The sequence below is a fragment of the Ranitomeya variabilis genome, chromosome 8, assembly GCF_051348905.1.
Source record: "Ranitomeya variabilis isolate aRanVar5 chromosome 8, aRanVar5.hap1, whole genome shotgun sequence".
Taxonomy (NCBI): domain Eukaryota; kingdom Metazoa; phylum Chordata; class Amphibia; order Anura; family Dendrobatidae; genus Ranitomeya; species Ranitomeya variabilis.
Window position 1 is genome coordinate 199,735,072 of NC_135239.1, and position 21,956 is coordinate 199,757,027.

Consider the following 21,956-nt stretch of genomic DNA (forward strand, 5'->3'; position numbering starts at 1 on the left):
GACGGTGATTAATTACCTACTGTAGTCTCCCCGAGCCTCCTGCAAATGGAAAAGAGAAAAAAAAATAAATAAATTAGGATTATCTCAGCTGTAGCTAAGAACTACAACTCCCAGCTGGCACTGGTACTACTCTAATTATGGGTCAGATGAAAAAAAAAATAGATATAAGTTGTCCCAATGGTCATAATATCTTTCCACTGTACCAGGGGGACAATCAATCTCCCCACAAATATAGGTTTAATAGAAAATTATAAGGGTACCCGAAAAGGACGCTATTACAGTGAGAAAATCTGCAGCAAAATCTGCTGATTTTATCACAGGTTCTGCTGCAATTGATTTTAACGAAAGGGGGTGAAAATCTGAGATACAAATTGACATCCTGCAGATTCGGGATAGATTTTTATTTTCCCCAGCGTATAGTTATGATTTAATCAAATCAGTATTTTGCTCCACCCTTGGAAATCAGCAGCGTATTTACCTACTGTATTTACCTGCTGATTTGTTTTGGCTCTAGAGATTCCTAATAAACAGCCGGTTCTGACTCGAGGATGTGAGGCCGGATGTTCATCCACAATCATAGGGACCGTATAGGAACACAAGGACCACTTGAGACCTCCAGAGCTAGAGGGAACCTGTCAGCATATTTTTATACATGGCATCAGTGGTCTAACTGCGTAGGCGCTTGTCTCCTGATAAAAATGATACCTTTCTTGTAGAGATCCGATGTGCCAGTCCTGAGATATTTACTGTAGAAGTTGTATGCAAATGAAGCTGAAGGTGCACTGGGGGCATGTCATTGCAGTTGGACACACCCCCACTGCACCTCCAGCCCTGATCTGCATATAGCTTTTTCGTAAGATTTCTCAGGACTGGCACATCCGATTTTTACAAGAAAGGTATCGTTTTTATTGGTGGAGGAGCGCCTACACAGCCATGCTACTTTTTCCACATATAAAGGAGTGCTGATAGATTCCCTTTAAGACTTAGAGAAAACAAGATCTAATTTAGGAGCGAGGTCATTTTGTTACAGCCATATTAAATCACGTCAGTAAATTTACTGACAGCTGCCGCTCCTTCCCACCATCCAGAGGCTTCAGCGGCCATTACGTTGGGTCATGCAATATTAATAGGCGCAGTGAATAATTCATTGCTTCCATCCATCGTAGACGAGGACTTGGGCCAAGGACGGATTAACGAGAAGAAATCGCTTCATCTTCCACAGGATGAAAAAAATAAACATCAAAAAGTCAAGAAAGGAAAAATATGTCCCAGGACTTATCTGGGCAGGAAGAGGATCTTATCTCGGAGCAGCTGAATCTTTCCGACACCCAGAAAGACATGAAATGAATGAGACGTTATCTCCGAGGAAGATAGAATACCATCGCTGCGCCTGAACACGCCGATAACGAGGGACTAATCTTTATCCTGGCGCTGGAAAAAAAAGTAACGGATTGAGCGTGGCCCTTTAAAATGATGAAAAAGTGCAATACTCTGGCCGGACCGCCGCCGGTTTATCGGTGCCGGTCACCTAACTCCAGCCTATATCGGAAAATTAGCAAAAAAAAGCCCTTAAAAATTGCCGCATCTGGAAGCACTTAGCAAGTGCTCCAACCAACATGTAAAATACCGCCACATACCAATGCGTTAATGTGGCTCTTATGGCACAACACTGAGCCGATGTGCCGCCTAATTCGAAACGTAGGGGCAGCAAGTCAGTCCAGCCATTGCCCAGATTGCATTGACCTGACACGGTGCAACAAACCAAGCGCGGTGCACGGTTTGGCAGCACAACGTATAACGTGTGCAAAAAAAAGTGATCAAACTTGTCGAGGGCGTGCATCCTTACCTGCAGGATGAGTGCGGCCAATTTAAAGACGGTTTCGCTGTCCACTTCGATCTGCCCCTGTTAACACAAGAACAAGAGTCAGGCTGCGGGTAATCAGTACGGTTCATGCCTCTGGGCTCTGCTACAACAGACGGTACCATTCCTCAGCGCAGGGGAGGACGGTCCTTGGCGGGTTTGATTACATAGAGAGGCGTGAGATCTTTTGCATTCAGAGTAAAGTGCAAACCTCACGTACGGGTGCAGCCTGCCATTATATCGGAAGGTTCCCGCAACTGCATTTAAAGGGTCCCGCAATGGCTGGGTACAATTATCAGCCTCCGGGGTGCCCGGTGCTGCCCGCTTTGTTTGGAAGGTCCTACCTGATGCCCAGAGATAAGGTTCCACTTCAAGGTTTAGTATCATATGCACAGAGACAAGTGCAGGAAGACACAAAGCCGCCTCTTGTTGTTCCACCTGAGGGATCTCATGCAGAAAACGCTCATATGCGCTCGGAGGCGGATGAAATCATAACTTCTGTCTTTCTTTACAAAGTTTTAACCCAGCGTTAGCGAAGAATAGAGGAATTGGGAAAGCGCCAAGACTTAAAGGGAACTTATTAGCACGTTTTTATATATGGAAATAGCGGCATGGCTGTGTAGGCGCTGATCCACAGGTAAAAATGACATCTTTCTTGTAGAAATCCGATGTGCCAGTCCTGAGAAATCTAGCGTAGAAGCCATATGCAAATCGGGGCTGGAGGTGCACTGGGGGTGTGTCAGACTGCTTTATCCAACTACACCGACACGCCCCCAGTGCAACTTCAGTCTGATTTGCCTATGGCTTCTACGCTAAATTTCTCAGGACTGGCACATCAGATCGCTACAAGAAAGGTGTCATTTTTATTGGGAGACAAGGGCCTACACAGCTACATCAATACTTCCTTACATAAAAAGGTGCAGATAAGAGATGATCAAAAAGATTACTTGGCCACTTCAGAAGTCTGGTTGCCGGACCAGAGCCCCGTGAACTCCCTTCTACCTGCCGGCATCACTTGCCCCACTGGCATTGCACCAGGGTTGCTTGCAGATAGGAGTTGGCTCCCAGGGGCTCTGGTCTGCCAACATGGCCGAGGGACCAGGGTCCTGATGAGAATCTTCTCAATCGTCTTGCTGACAGGTTCCTCCTAAAGACAAGGGGACCCTGGTACGACCCTTGCATTGTGATGTGAGATGCCAGCACTAATCATTGTGTATATATGGAATGACTCATCTACAATTGTAGTTATTACATGATATCAATCACCCGGGGGCACAGACAGCGGTGACGTCACATCCACGGGCAGGATACTGTCACTCTGCCCTTATGAGATTTCTGCAATTTATCTATTAGCAGATCATTATGATATTATCAAGTAACAAGGGAGCGATCGATGTACTGATTTATTTGTTCCACTTAAGGAAACTGATTTTATTGTAATTCTTCTATTACAATGTCTCACTGATTGTGCGGCTGACGTATGTATATAAACCTTCCGGGGAAAGGAACATAGGGCAATGCTCCAGTAGACAACGCTGCACGAGTGCAAACATCATCATAACCTGCTGTATCAGAGCACTCGAAAATTCACCTATTTATACAGTAAACCAAACTTCAGCCTTCCTTCCCTGTCAGCTTATTTAAATCGTACCGTACAAGAGTGGTCTTGTTGACTCCATGCACACTAGGAAGTCTAATATGTGCAGGAACAATCCTGACTCTTATACTATGTAACTTGCCACCCACTCTTTTTCAGTTGGTGGTTCAGCTTTAACAGCATTCTGCCAGCACGATAGGTTCTGAAATTTACTTTTCCCAACATCCCAACATGCACTGCTACTGCCATTATACAATGGGCTGTTTGCCCAGAACTGGGAGTCTGACTCTTTGTTATGCCTGTATGCAGTTTAACAGACAGAAGACCCGTCCCCACGTCCTGTAGAGACAAAGTCCCGCCCCCACTTCCTGTAGAGACAAAGACCCGCCCCCACTTCCTGTAGAGACAAAGACCCGCCCCCACTTCCTGTAGAGACAAAGACCCGCCCCCACTTCCTGTAGAGACAAAGACCCGCCCCCACTTCCTGTAGATAGACAAAGACCTGCCTCCACTTCCTGTGGAGAAACAAAGTCATGTCCCCCCTTCTTGTAGAGAGGCAAATACCTACTCACTTCCTGTAGAGAGACCAACACTCGCCCACTTGTAGAGAGACAAATACCTGTTCACCTTCTGTAGCCACAAAGACCCGCCCCCACTTCCTGTAGAGAAAAAAAGACCCACCCCCACTTCCTGTAGAGAGAAAAAAGACCCTCCCCCACTTCCTGTAGAGAGAAAAATACTCGCCCCATACCTGTAGAGAGACAAATACCTGCCTCTACTTCTTGTAGAGACAAAGATCCACTCACTTTCTTTTGAGACAAAAACCCACCCACTTTCCATATTAGAGACAAATACCTGCCCCACTTGTACAGAGACAAAGACCAACTCACTTCTTTAGAGAGACAAAGACCCCCTCACTTCCTGTAGAGGAACAAAGACCTGTCCCCACTTCCTGTAGAGAGACAAAGATCTGTCCCCACTTCCTGTAGGGAGACAAAAACCTGTCCCCACTTCCCGTAGGGAGACAAAGACCCGCCCCAACTTCCTGTAGAGCGACAAAGACCTGTCCCCACTTCCTGTAGGGAGACAAAGACCTGTTCCCACTTCCTGTAGGGAGACAAAGACCTGTCCCCACTTCCTGTAGGGAGACAAAGACCTGTCCTCACTTCCTGTAGAGAGACAAAGACCTGCCCCACTTCCATTAGAGAGACAAAGACCTGCCCCACTTCCTGTAGAGAGACAAAGACCAGTCCTCACTTTTGTAGAGAGACAAAGACCAGTCCTCACTTCCTGTAGAGAGACAAAGACCAGTCCTCACTTTTGTAGAGAGACAAAGACCTGCCCCACTTCCTGTAGAGAGACAAAGACCAGTCCTCACTTTTGTAGAGAGACAAAGACCTGCCCCACTTCCTTTAGAGAGACAAAGACCAGTCCTCATTTTTGTAGAGAGACAAAGACCTGCCCCACTTCCTTTAGAGAGACAAAGACCAGTCCTCACTTTTGTAGAGAGACAAAGACCTGCCCCACTTCCTTTAGAGAGACAAAGACCAGTCCTCACTTTTGTAGAGAGACAAACATCCGCCCCCATTTCCTGTAACCATTCTCTGTGTCTCTGCTGAAACAGTCAGATTACACTTGACAACAGGCAGTGAACAGCAAGGACGACAGGACGACAACTAGTAGACAGCATATTTACTAAGTAGTCAGCCATGCAGGGTCCAAGCAAGCTGGGTAGTATTGCAAGTGGCAGTCAGATTGGTTGTCACCCAGCTTTCTCCAAACAAGTGTAACTATGAAGTAGCTGGGTACAATTTGTAACTGTTTGAAGAGGGCAATTCATGAACATGAAGGGGAAGTCCACCTTTGTAATCAGGTATATTTCATTTTTTTAAGCAGCTTTATCAGGACTCAAATGAAAAATGTTCTATTATTTTGTGAAAATGGCTTCTATTCAACTCTGTGTCTCCATGGTAACAGACTACAAAGCCTAAGTAGTCTGATCCAACCGTCATACTGTCCTCTGACTCCTACTCCACGCTAACAATATGTATAATAACAAAATGAATAGGGGCGATGCACTATGTCCTGCTGGCCATACTGCTTCCCCTTTTAAAACAAGCTGTTTTTAATGATCAGACACGAGAGAAAGTCGTGTAGTTCTATAACAGCCCATCGGTCATCAGGATCCTGTCCTGCGATTTTCATTATTCTCAGCACAGGGCAGGAAGTGAGAGCTGGAAACAGTCAGCACATAATGTATAGAGCTGCCTGCCACAGGCACCTAATAAAGACAGGAGACTACTGGGCACACATTTGGAATATAGCTCTTAATTGCTCCAGACCACCAGGGATATTACAAATAACCTCTTAACTAACCAAGACCACAAGAGATATAGCAATTAATCTCCTAGCTAATCTAGACCACCAAGGACATTACCGTTGGCAACCTGACTACCCTACACCACCAGGGATGTTACTATTAACGTTTTAACCATCCTAAGACCACATGTCGAGAAAAAGAAGTATGTATGCCAACACACCTGAAAATAGAAGCTGACCGTTTCTATTTCCCTACCATAGACATAAAGGAATGCACACAGTTACCCTTCCCTTACCCTAGACCACCTGGGATGCTAATAGTTATCTTCTTCTTACCCTAGAGCACCAGGGATGCTGACAGGTTTCCTTTCCTTACTATATACCACCAGGGATGCTGACAGTTTCTCTTTTCTTATCCTAGATGACCAGTGACACTGATAGTTACCCTCTCCTTACCCTAGACCACTAGGAATGATGCCAGTTACCTTTTCCGTAGTCTACACTCTCAGGGATGATGACAGTTACCATTTCTTTACCCTAGACAAGTAGGGATGCTAACAGTCCCCCTCCTTACCCTAGACCACCAGGGATCCTAACAGTCCCCCCTCCTTACCCTAGACCACCAAGGATGCTAACAGTCCCCCCCTTACCCTAGACCACCAGGGATGATGCCAGTTACCCTTTCCTTACCCTACACCCTCAGGGATGATGACAGTGACCCTTTCCTTACTCTAGACTACCAAGGATGCTGACAGATACCCTCTCCTTACCTTAGACCACCAGGTATTTTGACCTTGATCACTTATGTACTTTAGAACATCCTGATTTTGTTTTTCCTATCTTAGGCTAATAATTTCTATGAGCAATTCTCCAGAAACCTTGTGGGTAATTAGTCTGGAAGCTGCAGCCTAAATGTCACTTTTCTCTACCTTCTTACAAACTTTGCATGTTTCCCCGTGCTGTGTACCGGCGGCGCTCCCACCTCATTTACCTCCTACAATGGCCACAATACCTATCTCTCATCATCACACCCGTCCTAATGGCGATCCGAATAAATGGAGCAATTAGCAATTCCCAGCCATTCACATAGATAGGGCTATTATGATTTTCACCTGGAGACAATTGACGACCCATTAAGGGTTAAGAGGATATTAAAGTCTGGTGTCGGCTTCTATTCTTCCTAACACCAGAAGTTCATGTGAAGTTTACCACACCCTGAAAACAATAGGGGATTATTATAGGGTGTGTTAGGTCGGCTTTGTGACCAGCAAGAGTAGCAGAAGTAGGGATGTGCGCGAGCAGCCTGTCCTTCCACAATGTTACAGGACGAAGGATAAATATACAAAGGACGTATCGGAAAACCTATCCAATAAATGTGAACTCGGAAATGTTACCATGAACTGAGCATATCAATGACCAAAACCCCAAAACCTAACCCACCCCAGCTATGGAGCAACCTGAATATCATCCATTCTTGACTTTTCGGGAGGATATATATAGCGGCTGTGCCAAAAAATTTCCCCTGCCCCCACACCCTTTCTAAGATCACACCTCCTCCACGCCCCCTCTACTCCTCCTCGATGCCCTCCAAATGGACCTAAATCATCAAAACGATGCTATCCGGGAAGTTTTGGAAACTTTGGCCAACTTTTCCAAAAGATTGCAAGCCTTCTGTACATTCTGGGAAAGTCGAAAAGAATCAAATAATCTCGGCTAAATATCCTCCCATTTTGTGTATACAGCTCCCATGCTGACTTATGTGTCTCCACGGTTAGTAGCAAACCCTACAGTTATACTCTCGTCCATCAGATCCCTATATAGCAGAGAGAAGACCCTGTGTAGACCAAAATGGGCCCCTATTATGGTAGTGTCGTCACCTAAGTTTTTGTTTGCACCTTTTCTTTAACCCTTGAGCCAATTCCTCTCTCTCATTTTAGCAAAGAATTTAGTTCCTTTGAAAGGGAAAGTTCTGAACAGTTTCAAAGAGCAGGACCCCCAACTATCCAGGTTGGGACCCCCATTTTCCCATTCTGTTTCTTTGGTACTGTATGCACTTCTTTAGGTAGTTTAACTATAAGTAGGGCACACACAAAAATAATTGACTCCAGGATCAGACTACGCAGGGTTTGTTGGTAGTCTGTCGCCATGGAGACAAATAGGTCTTCGTCGGAGCTGTATACACTAAAAATTATAGGAGATTTCTAATGAAGACTATATACAACATTAGTTTATTAGTTCTTTTTTTTTTACATTTTTTTAAATAATGATTATGGCCTTTATGACAAGATAGAATGTAAAAAAAGGAAATACTATTGGAAAGCGATATAATAATGGGATTATAATAAGGCTGGAGTGTCGGGGAGAATCAATAGGGCTCTGTGATATCACTAGCATTAAACATTAACAATTAGCGGCTGATAACTCTGTAGGGTCATATAACTGTCCGGCCAGGTTGGTTGATAAGGAACTTGGGAATATTTAGTGCTTTATGATGTCCGCACTTCACTTCCGTTTTTTTTGCCATATTTGCTTTCACCGTAAATGTCCATTTTACATTGACTGACTGTGAATGGGAATATAGGAAATGTGACCCCTCATACTTGACTTTATAGAGGTCTCCACAGAGAATTACCAACGTGGCTGACGTGACAAAAAGTCTTTGTTTTTGTGGTGTTTTAGTAAAAACTACATATACAAACTGGAAAAGTGGAATTACTACCCTGTCAGTCCCATCTTGAAGATTTATGGCACTAACACGATGTTATGGTATACCATAAATGTCCTGAGTTATGGCCCACAAGTCCCATCCCAAGAACAGGGCCTTATATCCTGCAAACAAGAAAGGAAAAGTGGAAACATAATGTACTGTCCTGGCAAAAAGAATTGAGACTTAACAGCCTTCAACTCACTCCTGAACCATGGCGACTTGATGGAAGAACGCTCTGTAGCAAGATTGATCTTGTGCAACCCTAGATAGGTCCACCAGGGTCTTCTCCACCATTATTTTGATAGTATCAAGCCATCAGGTTCCTGGTCTTCCATTTCGCTTTGTTCCTTCTATTCTTCTGACCATGATGTCCTTCTCCAGTGATTCCTCTCTTCATATGATGTGTCCAAAGTAGACAAGTCATAGCTTGGTGATCCTTGCTTCTAGTGACATGTCCGGCTTGATTTGTTCCAAAATTGATTTGTTTGTTCTTCTTGCCATCCATGGTGTTGATAACCTCCTTCTCCAGCACCACATTTTGAGGGCATTGATTCTCCTTCTGTCTTGTTAATTGACTGTCCTTGTTTTACATCCATTTGTTACTACAGAAAAGACCAGACTATGTTGTGTCTTTGTCACCAGTGACATTTTCCTCAATTTGAAGACCTTGTCCAGTGACTTCATTGTTGATTTGCCCACAACTATTCTCCTATTGATTTCCGTTGTCCTCGCTGCATCTGGATTGATCATTGATCCAAGTAGGTTGAAGTCCTTTACAACTTCGACATCCATCTCAAATGTGTCACAGTCGTACCTGCCAGTAGTCAATGTCTTTGTTTTCCTTGTATTGGGTAGTAGTCCCATGTTCAAGCTTTTCATCTTGACCCTACGTAATAAGTCCTTCATTCCATTTTAAGATTGTTGATGATTCATCCAGCAATTTTGATTCTTCTTTTTCAGCAAGTCTAGCCTTCCTGAAAATAGCATCTGCAAAAAAAATGTTCCATAGAACTTCTTGTTAGCTCAGGAGAAAGTGTTATCGAGGACAAGGTAGCTGATATAACTCTGACATGCACAACGGTTGCTTTTAAAGGGAACTAATGCTTGAATTCATTGTGTTCTTCTGATTAACATGTTAACCGCTAAGAAAACGTGAAGTCATCATTGCTTTTCATCAAAAGAAACGTTATCTTAACGAAATGTTACCTTAGACCCCATACAGCCAAATCAGATCTCATACTTTGCACTCACGAGGGTCAACGCCCCGAAACACAGTGTCTGCAAATTCAGATTCTGGTTTGGCTTTTATCCAAAGTCACATGGCAAGGCTTGTTAAAGGGTTGATATTGACTTTTAGGATCGCTGCTTCCTATAGGTGACACCTCTGAAGAGGCAAATGGCACAAAGTATGGATGAGATTTTTAAAATTTCATCTTCTTAGCTCGTATATTATTACTCTATGAATTTTCCACATGCAAATCTGCTAAAAGGATCTGCAGGACAGGCTACCTGTGCATTTACCCTGAAGAACGTCAAGCCCAGGTGTCTACAATCCTGCCTGTTATTGCTCCTTCTGCTCCCTCTATGGGCACAGGAAGTCATCTTCGATTAGGAACTAAGGATCCTTCGAAGACTTGGACTAATTCCTTCTTTTATGAATTTAAAATTATAACCCTAATCAGTATGACCTGCGGTATATGGGTGTATCCGAGAAATCCTGTGCTCCAATGTCCTCCAGCAGTGCAATAGTTATAAAAGAAGGTGGAGATAAGACACCTGTATGAGCTCAGGTATCAGCTGAGCCATGAACTACTCTCCGGGTCGGCCAGGAATGACTTTTGCCCTCTTCTCTTTCTGCATCTTTTAAATCCAGTGATTCTGAGCTGACGTTGTCATTCAGAGTGCAGACCATGCACCCACAGTCAGGTTTTACGCTAAACCCAGGTGGCAAAATGCCAAAACCAGGACCTGCATGTTTATGGAAAACTATACAGCGTTACATAGTTCCATGGTTGAGGGGAAGGGCAAGTCTATCAAACTTAACCTCGCGGATTGCTTAGGTCATTAAGAAAACGACACATCGATCTGGGGGGTAATTTTTGCTAGAGGTACACAAAGCAGGGCCATGAGGACGGAATCCATACTGCTTTGTATTATGGAGCTGTCCGCATTCTGCATGTCACCATGTAGCACAAAAGCATGATCTTGCTGCCCTTATTTACCCCGTCCCTCCCCACAGCAAGTTAAAAGTACTTTTAGTGAAAACCCCAGTCTGATATGTCCAGGAATTGTTCAGATTCTAACGCTCTACAGCTTGCCATTCCTTTTCTTTGACTGAGTGGTTTCCTTTTATCATTATTCTACCAGTACTATAGGTGCTGGAACTTGTCACAAAACCTGTAGAAAACCATGGTCTTACTTCCCCACATCCTCTACAACAAGATAAAAATGCTTTTCATGAACTTAAAGGTACCGTCACATTAAGCGACGCTGCAGCGATAGCGACAACGATGGCGATCGCTGCAGCGTCGCTGTTTGATCGCTGGAGAGCTGTCACACAGTCAGCTCTCCAGCGACCAACGATGCCGAGGTCCCCGGGTAACCACGGTAAACATCGGGTTGCTAAGCGCAGGGCCGCGCTTAGTAACCCGATGTTTACCCTGGTTACCAGCGTAAAAGTAAAAAAAACAAACAGTACATACTCACCTGCGCGTCCCCCGGCGTCCGCTTCCTGACACTGACTGAGCTCCGGCCCTAACAGCAGAGCGGTGACGTCACCGCTCTGCTTTCACTTTCACTTTAGGGCCGGCGATCAGTCAGAGCAGGAAGCGGACGGCAGGGGACGCGCAGGTGAGCATGTACTGTTTGTTTTTTTTACTTTTACGCTGGTAACCAGGGTAAACATCGGGTTACTAAGCGCGGCCCTGCGCTTAGTAACCCGATGTTTACCCTGGTTACCAGTGTAAAATATCGCTGGTATTGTTGCTTTTGGTGTCAAACACAACGATACACGGCGATCGGACGACCAAATAAAGTTCTGGACTTTATTCAGCGACCAGCGACATCACAGCAGGATCCTGATCGCTGCTGCGTGTCAAACTAAACGATATCGCTAGCGAGGACGCTGCAACGTCACGGATCGCTAGCGATATCGTTTAGTGTGACGGTACCTTTAGTCTAATATGCCCAGCAACTGTCCTGACTGTCTTGCTCTGGAATTTGTATTTTTGAGTGGGGAGTTCCTCTTCATCAGAATTTTTCCAACACTATAAGTGCTAGAATGTCCTCTTGTTCACCTGCCCAAAATTAAAAGCCCGCCTCTCCATTATGCCTGTGTGAGGTGTGACAGACAAAAGTGGAGGAGCAGATAAACAAAGATCTACCCTAACTCCCTGTAGAGAGGTAAAGACCTGCCCCACTTCCTGTAGAGAGGTAAAGACCCGCCCCACTTCCTGTAGAGAGGTAAAGACCTGCTCCACTTCCTGTAGAGAGGTAAAGACCCGCCCCACTTCCTGTAGAGAGGTAAATACCTGCCCCACTTCCTGTAGAGAAATAAAGACCCACCCCACTTCCTGTAGAGAGGTAAAACCTGCCCCATTTCCTGTAGAGAGGTAAAGACCCACCCCGCTTCCTGCAGAGAGGTAAATACCTGCCCCACTTCCTGTAGAGAGGTAAAGACTCACCCCACTTCCTGTAGAGAGGTGAAGACCTGTCCTACTTCCTGAAGTGAGGTAAAGACCTGCTCTACTTCCTGTAGAGAGGTAAAGACCCGCCCCACTTCCTGTAGAGAGGTAAAGACCCACCCCACTTCCTGTAGAGAGGTGAAGACCTGTCCTACTTCCTGAAGTGAGGTAAAGACCTGCTCTACTTCCTGTAGAGAGGTAAAGACCCGCCCCACTTCCTGTAGAGAGGTACAGACCCACCTCACTTCCTGTAGAGAGGTTAAAACCCACCCCACTTCCTGTAGAGCGGTAAAGACCCACCCCACTTCCTGTAGAGAGGTAAAGACCCGCCCCACTTCCTGTAGAGAGGTAAAGACCCGCCCCCACTTCCTGTAGAGAGGTAAAGGCCCGCCCCCACTTCCTGTAGAGACATAAAGACCCACCCCCACTTCCTGTAGAGTGATAACGACCTGCTCCCACTTCCTGTAGAACAATAAACACCCACTTACCACTTCCTGTAATCTGTCTTAGTGTCTCTGCTGATAGCAGATTGTACCTGACAAAAGGCATTAGACAGCGACTTACACAAAAGTGAAACACTTAGCTTTCTGCTCTTAGAAAATATTTTTTGATAATTAAACAACATAATGTATAAACACAGTGATTTACAGAATATCTATTTATGATATCATCTATCAAATGAAATCAAGTGGCCTGAAAGTGCAGGAACCATAAATTTCACTGTTACATGAAAAGTGTAACTCAGAATTAGAAGTCATTCGAACCGCCCTCACCCCACCCCCCACTCCCCAATTATTTTTTTTTGCTTGTTTGACCCTATGCTCGTCCTCCATAAAACACATACTGGAATATTACAAATGATGCGGGCGAATCTGAGGATAAACACTGCCATAACATGTAGGGGCACAGTCTCATTCCTCTGCAGGCTGCGCTGACAGTTTACAATGTTATCACTGTTTATAGTGTCCTGATATTATGCAAGTTGTATAATAAGTTATATAATTGTGAGTTGTGTTGTGCCTACTCATATTGATTATGATGTAAATACAAGTCTCCGAGCCTTCCCTTGTTAAGTATAGTACATTCCCAACAAGCCAAGTGCCCCATTAACAGTATCATAACCTTTACCCCACTATCAGTGCCAGTCCTGCGCTTTATAAAAAAAAGTACAAATCTCCCTGGTTTCAGTAAAGTTCTCCATATTGCTTTCAGTCACTGCCATACAACTAAAGAATAGATTTTTTTCTTCCTGAGCCACCACAAGGGGGAGCTCAATGCATACATGTGTACATATTACCCAATGTACGGGGATTGAAGGTATACAAGCTCCCCCTAGTGTAGGCGGCCATCACCCTATAACTGCAGGCATGACAGGCGTCAAGGGACTCTCCCTTAATTCTGGACTTTCTAGGACAATAATGTGACACCACAGCTATTCTGTGCAGCATTTTCAATAAATGACAGTGTATCTCGGCACTTCCACCAGCACAGTGTATCTCGGCACTTCCTCCAGCACAGTGTATCTCGGCACTTCCTCCAGCACAGTGTATCTCGGCACTTCCTCCAGCACAGTGTATCTCGGCACTTCTTCCAGGACAGTGTATCTCGGCACTTCCTCCAGCACAGTGTATCTCGGCACTTCCTCCAGCACAGTGTATCTCGGCACTTCCTCCAGCACAGTGTATCTCGGCACTTCCTCAGCACAGTGCATCTCTTCACTTCCTCCAGCACAGTGTATCTCGGCACTCCCTCCAGCACAGTGTATCTCGGCACTTCCTCCAGCACAGTGTATCTCGGCACTTCTTCCAGGACAGTGTATCTCGGCACTTCCTCCAGCACAGTGTATCTCGGCACTTCCTCCAGCACAGTGTATCTCGGCACTTCCTCCAGCACAGTGTATCTCGGCACTTCCTCAGCACAGTGCATCTCTTCACTTCCTCCAGCACAGTGTATCTCGGCACTCCCTCCAGCACAGTGTATCTCGGCACTTCCTCCAGCACAGTGTATCTCGGCACTTCCTCCAGCACAGTGTATCTCGGCACTTCCTCCAGCACAGTGTATCTCGGCACTCCCTCCAGCACAGTGTATCTTGGCACTCCCTCCAGCACAGTGTATCTCGGCACTTCCTCCAGCACAGTGTATCTCGGCACTTTCTCCAGCACAGTGTATCTCGGCACTTCCCCAGCACAGTGAATCTCAGCACTCCCTCCAGCACAGTGTATCTCGGCACTCCCTCCAGCACAGTGTATCTCGGCACTACCTCCAGCACAGTGTATCTCGGCACTTCCTCCAGCACAGTGTATCTCGGCACTTCCTCAGCACAGTGTATCTCGGCACTCCCTCCAGCACAGTGTATCTTGGCACTCCCTCCAGCACAGTGTATCTCGGCACTTCCTCCAGCACAGTGTATCTCGGCACTTTCTCCAGCACAGTGTATCTCGGCACTTCCCCAGCACAGTGAATCTCAGCACTCCCTCCAGCACAGTGTATCTCGGCACTCCCTCCAGCACAGTGTATCTCGGCACTCCCTCCAGCACAGTGTATCTTGGCACTCCCTCCAGCACAGTGTATCTCGGCACTTCCTCCAGCACAGTGTATCTCGGCACTTTCTCCAGCACAGTGTATCTCGGCACTTCCCCAGCACAGTGAATCTCAGCACTCCCTCCAGCACAGTGTATCTCGGCACTCCCTCCAGCACAGTGTATCTCGGCACTACCTCCAGCACAGTGTATCTCGGCACTTCCTCCAGCACAGTGTATCTCGGCACTTCCTCCAGCACAGTGTATCTCGGCACTTCCTCAGCACAGTGCATCTCTTCACTTCCTCCAGCACAGTGAATCTCGGCACTCCCTCCAGCACAGTGTATCTCGGCACTCCCTCCAGCACAGTGTATCTCGGCACTACCTCCAGCACAGTGTATCTCGGCACTACCTCCAGCACAGTGTATCTCGGCACTCCCTCCAGCACAGTGTATCTCGGCACTCCCTCCAGCACAGTGTATCTCGGCACTACCTCCAGCACAGTGTATCTCGGCACTACCTCCAGCACAGTGTATCTCGGCACTACCTCCAGCACAGTGTATCTTGGCACTTTCTCCAGCACAGTGTATCTCGGCACTTCCTCCAGCAAAGTGTATCTAGGCACTTCCTCCAGCACAGTGTATCTCGGCACTACCTCCAGCACAGTGTATCTCGGCACTACCTCCAGCACAGTGTATCTTGGCACTTTCTCCAGCACAGTGTATCTCGGCACTTCCTCCAGCAAAGTGTATCTAGGCACTACCTCCAGCACAGTGTATCTAGGCACTTTTTCCAGCACAGTGTACCTTGGCACTTCCTCCAGCACAGTGCATCTCAGCATATCATCTTTCCTATTGGGCCACATTTTAGTGATTGATATTTTTGTCATCGTGCCCCTTGGTGCAGCACTACAAGTTCCAGCAATTGCTGTAAATGGTTCTATTTTATTATTCTGTTTTGTCCATTACCAACAGTGCATTGCATTGCATTTTAATACTGTACTATTATTTTTATCAGTCTCTGCTTTTGCTGTTTGTTTCTGACAAGTTTGTCAATGTAGTACTACAACTCCCAGCATTTTAGCTTTGCACATTCGTTTTAACTATCCCGTCTTTTCTTTTTCGTCTCCAATCAATATTACCTTTTTCAGATAAAATAGTTGTTTTTTTTTACTATTCAGCATCCCGATCCCCATGTCCGCTTATATTGGCACTACAAGTCCCAGCACACAACCCTTTTTTTTTCTATAATATTTTAGTTTTACCTTATTATTCCTATATTTGGTCGTATGCTATGTTATCCTTTTGTATTTTACTTTTTTTTTTTATCCATGGTGGTTCCAGGACCGGACCATCACCTGGCACCGCTGCAGCTGATTTCTTCTGTCTGTGTATGCTGTGCCTGGTATATGCACACCCCTCCAAGGTAAGAGCAGTGCCTTATGCCCTTCCTACCAGCCCTCACTGTGTCCTATGTATTAAGGATTTCTGCAATATACTTTGTTATTCTCATTATAGGCTCATTACCTTGAATACACAGCCTTTTGCATTAAGGAAAAACAATTCCACTGTTGTGATTTCTTTCAGAAATGTTATACTTTCAATGTAGAACCTAGAAGGAAAAATAAAGAGTTAATTCATCTAAAAAATATATTAAAAAAAATATTTCAATATAATTAACCCCCTCCCCCAAAAAAAATCTATGGACACCTTTATATCTTCTATCTGTTGCTGCATTCCTGAGTAAATAGCATTTTAATTAATATAAAAATGAGGATTAAGTGCTTTGGGAGTGACAGAGCACTTTCCAAGTCTCTGTATTCTTGCTTCTTTAGCTTGACTGTCTGTGTGACCTAAGATGCAAATGCAAATCGCTCTCTCCTAGAAGAACGAAAACATAATTCTAGTGGCATATAGTAGTGGAAACCTAGATAGTTTTCCTTCTTCTTGAGGAAAGCTAATTTGCATACTTTGACATCAATTATGGACATTTTACTGATTATTACAGGATTCCCAGATTTATAAAAGATTTGCTTATTTCAAATTACTGAGTTACTGGCCCTTTAAATATTTAAAGGGCCAATGTAATTTCAGCACACTGAGAGAAGATGTAGGAGTACCCTAACCTTTGCGTACAGTAAAACATTGGGCAATGCTGTGACTGCAGAACCAAGAATTAACAGATGCCTCATCATAAGGTCTTGCAGAAGGCAGAGCTTTCCAAAGTAAACATGAAGATTCCTCCGGGCTCAGCAACGGCTCAATACGACACTAAAGCAAAATTACAGAACTCAGGATTTATTCATTCATCTCATCCAATGGAATAAATGAAGGACGTGATTGAATGAATAGACGAAAGATCAACTGGGAATGACAGGCAAATATGAACATCTGAAAGAGCTGACACTCCAACCTCCATTGAAGTAGGGACCTCCTGCAATGACCAGATAATTACAACAGGAGATCTGCTCTGAGAATCAGCCTCCAAGACTCTGAGGCAGAGAAATCCACTTCTAAGGCAAGAGCTTCTACTGTTCAAAGCACAGACTTTTTGGAGCCAGCGGTCACTGATGAATATTTGCATTGATCCGATATTTATGGGGGATATATTTTCTGCGTTGTAGCAAACAAACAAACTTAATGCATTCACTCACATCACCATAAGGCCATTCTAAAGCCTCCAACATAATATCAGTCCAATAGATGATGCTATCCATGTCATGTTTCATATCTAGTACATTTTTGTAATTGGGTTTCATTAAAAGTTTTGTTTGCACCATTTGCCTTCTACAGCCTCAGTGTTGCACTGGTTGGAGAATGAGTTAACTGATAATCCATCAGTATAATGTTAGAGTTTTATGATGTTAGAGTTAATTTTATCTTTGTCTTTTTCTCAGCTCCTCTCCGCTGATTTATAACCACATACCACATCAAAGTTAAATATGCAATGAATCAAAGAGCCCTTAACAACCAAATGACAGGAAGTTAGAGGAAGTAAGTTCTGGCACCTATAGTGATGGTAGAATGCCAATAAAGAAGCAATCAGCACATTGTCACTGTGCTTCTCCTCTCCAGTCTGTTATATTGAATATGGCATATCAGAGAGGGCGTAACAGAGAAGCAAGCTCTCCGTTCAGGGCAGGCAAGCCAATGGAAAATGCATGCTGGGAAGAGCAATGCATGCTGGGAAGTTAGGGACAGTAAGTTCCAGCACCTATAGTGATGGTAAAATGCTAATGAATAGGAACTGCTCACTCAAAATGCAATCAGCAGATTATTACCTTTGTCACTGTGGTCAGGCAAGCCAATGGATAATGTCAGGAACGATGCATGCTGGAAAGTTAGGAAAGTAAGTTCCAGCACCAATAGTGATGGTAGAATGCTGACAACTTCCCACTCAAAAAGTAATCAGCAGATTATTACCTGTCCTGTGGCTAGGTGATAAGTTATTATGGAGGGGAACCCTTTAAAGAAATGAGCCCAAAAAATTGCTCCTCTTTCACGCAGTGATGTCCAACCTGAGGACAGGCTGGGAGTTGTAGTTTCCCGAAGGCCATAGGATATAGAAGATTGATTTTGGGATATCTAGTGCAGATGTGCAGTTACCTCCATGTTTGTGTTCCTGTTGTGTTTGCAGAGATGCAGCTCTGACCTGACCACCCCGCGCTCCTTCCTGCCTTGCCGTGTTCCCATGTTACAGCAATGATGCACAGGAAACCGAATAAGAAACGTAGAAATCTCCGATGGGAAAGGGAAGTTATTGTCTGACATTGTTTTGTACAAAGAAGAAAAAAAAAATAGAATTTTTTAGCTTAAACCTTATTTATTTAAAACAGGAAATAACAAGTTTTGGTAAGTTCAGGGTTTGTGTTTTACTATAGGCAGAGTAAACGGCTCTTAACCATTTTATTCCGAGTGATGACTTATAATAAAAAAGCTTCTTACACTCCACAGGACATAGCACATCTACTGATTTGAACAAGCAGTGTGTAATGCTTTATTTCTCCTCTGGGGGCACTGTAGAGTAAATAAACACTCTATGCTAGTTTCCTCCAGAGATGGCAGCTGATCACTGGGTGTTTAAATCATGATCAGGAAGTGGGGTGGGGATTTGTCTCTGTACAGGAAGTGGGGTGGGGATTTGTCTCTGTACAGGAAGTGGGGTGGGGATTTGTCTCTGTACAGGAAGTGGGGTGGGTTTTTGTCCCTCTACAGGAAATGGGGGTGGGTATTTGTCCCTCTACAGGAAGTGAGGTGGGTCTTTGTACCTCTACAGGAAGTGGGGTGGGTCTTTGTTCCTCTACAGGAAGTGAGGTGAGTCTTTGTCCCTCTACAGGAAGTGGGGTGGGGATTTGTCCCTCTACAGGAAGTGGGGTGGGTCTTTGTCCCTGTACAGGAAGTGAGGTGGGTCTTAGTACCTCTACAGGAAGAGGGGTGGGTCTTTATCCTTTTACAGGAAGTGGGGTGGGGATTTGTCCCTCTACAGGAAGTGGGGTGGGTCTTTGTCCCTCTACAGGAAGTGGGGGTGCGTATTTGTCCCTGTACAGGAAGTGAGGTGGGTCTTAGTACCTCTACAGGAAGAGGGGTGGGTCTTTATCCTTTTACAGGAAGTGGGGTGGGTCTTTGTCCCTCTACAGGAAGTGAGCAGGGTCTTTGTACCTCTACAGGAAGTGAGGTGGGTCTTTGTCCCTCTACAGGAAGTAGGGATGGGTCTTTGTCCCTCTACAGGAAGTAGGGATGGGTCTTTGTCCCTCTACAGGAAGTGAGGTGGGTCTTTGTCCCTCTACAGGAAGTGTGGTGGGTCTTTGCCCCTCTACAAAAAGTGGGGTGGGGATTTGTCCCTCTAAATGAAGTGGGGTGGGTCTTTGTCCCTCTACAGGAAGTGAGGTGGGTCTTTGTACCTCTACAGGAAGTGGGGTGGCTCTTTGTACCTCTATTGGAAGTAGGGTAGGTCTTTGTACCTCTACAGGAAGTTAGGAGTGGTCTTTGTACCTCTACAGGAAGTGGGGTGGGTCTTTGTACCTCTACAGGAAGTGGGGTGGGTCTTTGTACCTCTACAAGAAGTGGGGTGGGTCTTTCTACCTCTACAAGAAGTGGGGTGGGTCTTTGTCCCTCTACAGGAAGTGGGGTGGGTCTTTGTACCTCTATTGGAAGTGGGGTGGGTCTTTGTCCCTCTATAGGAAGTAGGGTAGGTCTTTGTACCTCTTCAGGAAGTAGGGTAGGTCTTTGTACCTCTACAGGAAGTGGGGTAGGTCTTTGTCTCTTTTTCTACAGAAAGTGGGAACAGGTCTTCATCACTTTTCAGGAAATGGGGCAGTCTGTGTCTCTACAGGAAGTAGGGCAGAACTTATTCGCTGTAAAGGAAATCGGGCAGGTCTTTGACTATCTAAAGGAAGTGAAGGATGGGTCTTTGTTTCTCTACTGAAAATGGGGTGAGTCTTTGTCACTTTACTTTTCTCCTGTCTGTAAAACTGCATAAAGACAGAATAGAGAGGCAGGTTTTCAGTTCAGGCCAGGCAATCTGTTGGATTATGGCAGGATAAATGCATTCTGGGAAGTAAGAGAAATCAAGTTCCAGCACCTATCATGCTGGCAGAATGCTGACAAAGAGGAAATATCCATTCAAAAAGTATGGAGAGTAAGTTATATAACATGACAATAGGGACATATTGAATGGTATGTGCAACAAAAGCAGTTTTACCATTTTGTGGGGGGATGAGGGCAAGACTACAGGATGCTTTGGTTTTGTGTAAAAGGACAGATACACTCTAAAAAATACCTGCCCGCAGCTGCCACTAGAGGGAGCTTCCTTATACACTGAATCATAATAAGGCTGTATCCAGAAAAGCTCCCTCTAGTGGTGACGCAGGCAGCCAGAATATTTTCTATGCCTATGTAGGGGATTTGGTGCTTTGTATAAAAAAAACAGATAAAAATAAAGTTATACTTAGAAATTCTGCATACGATGGGTATAGGTGCAGTTTTATTAGACCTACACACATTGCATTACAAGCTTGCAGAATGAAGGCGCAGTTTCTGGCAGTCTGTTTCCTGCGAATATAGATACATTGTATCTGCTTGTACAAGCTGTTTACACCAACTTCCTTATACAGCTCCCAATAAAGATGTTGCTAAATTGCTAAAATATTACGAAATTCTCAGATAAACATTTCACTTTCACATAAAAACAAATAAATAAAACCTTCTACTTTTATCAATTTATTGAGTCACAGAGAATCGGAGCTGCAGGAAATATTCGGGTGAGTTACTCCGCACGCTCCCATGTGTCTCGCACTAGATAGGACAATCCAAGGACTTAAAGGGGAACTCCAGGGGAAACAAGTTATTCCATATGGGTGATAACTTTCCGACCACTGAGATCTATAGAATAGGGAATATTTATCCCAGGTCAGATGCCTGACCACTGCTCCATTCATTTTCTATGGGGGCTACCAAAAAAAGTCAAGCGTTCAGTAGCCCCATAGGTAGAGATGAGCGAACCAGAACTGTAAAGTTTGGGGTTCGTACCAGACACGGGGCTGGACTCCGAACATGGACTTCTCCTGGAAATCCATTCTACAGTTCGCGGAGGAGAAGGAGAGATTTTCCAGCTCCAAAGTTCAGGTCCCCATTGATTTCTATGGGGTTTGGGTTCAGGTTCAAATTTGGGTACCAGAACCGAACTTTGGACTAAAGTTTGGTCGAACCCCACAAATCCAAACTTCCGCGTGTCTGTTCATCCCTACCCATAGGGAATAAATGAAGTGTTTGTTAAGCCTACGCAGTGCCGCTACATTCTGTGGATAGTCGTTAACTTGTTTTCCCTTAGGCAATCCCTTTAAAGAAGATGACCCACCGACAACATTAATCGTAAATTGATAAATGTATGATTGATGGGTGTTTGAATGCTGGGACCTGCAATGATCACGAGGGACTTGGGCACATGTGTGACCGCCGCTCCATTTACTCACTATGGGAACTGTTGTCATGCATGCTCACTACTGTTCCAATAGATTCATTGAAGTGAATGGAGAGGTGATCGTGCATGCTCACAAGTTCTTGAGGTCCCATCAATCGAACCGCCACCGATCATACATTTACCACTTACTGTTTATGGTCCTTTTTAATTGAAAGGAAATGTATCATTTTTTAAATATTGACAATGTGTTTTTTTATAATCACCATCTGTATTAAATATAAAAATTACAAAATCTTGTCATTTTCACATCGGCCACTGGGACTTTTTTAAACTCTACCTTGCTGTAGTTTTC

At 44.7% G+C, this 21,956-nt stretch overlaps 1 protein-coding gene across 2 annotated transcripts in view; it reads right to left on the reverse strand.

The window, feature by feature from the left end:
• Positions 1 to 21,956, reverse strand: part of FRMD4B (FERM domain containing 4B) — a 195,853-nt gene that overhangs the window by 65,468 nt on the left and 108,429 nt on the right. For both annotated transcript variants that reach the window (XM_077276140.1, XM_077276139.1), the window contains exons 5-7: positions 16,213 to 16,297; positions 1,847 to 1,903; positions 17 to 39 (exon numbers count right to left, since the gene is read on the reverse strand). In XM_077276140.1, coding sequence (XP_077132255.1) covers positions 17 to 39; positions 1,847 to 1,903; positions 16,213 to 16,297 — 165 coding nt within the window. The remainder of the gene's footprint in view (positions 1 to 16; positions 40 to 1,846; positions 1,904 to 16,212; positions 16,298 to 21,956) is intronic.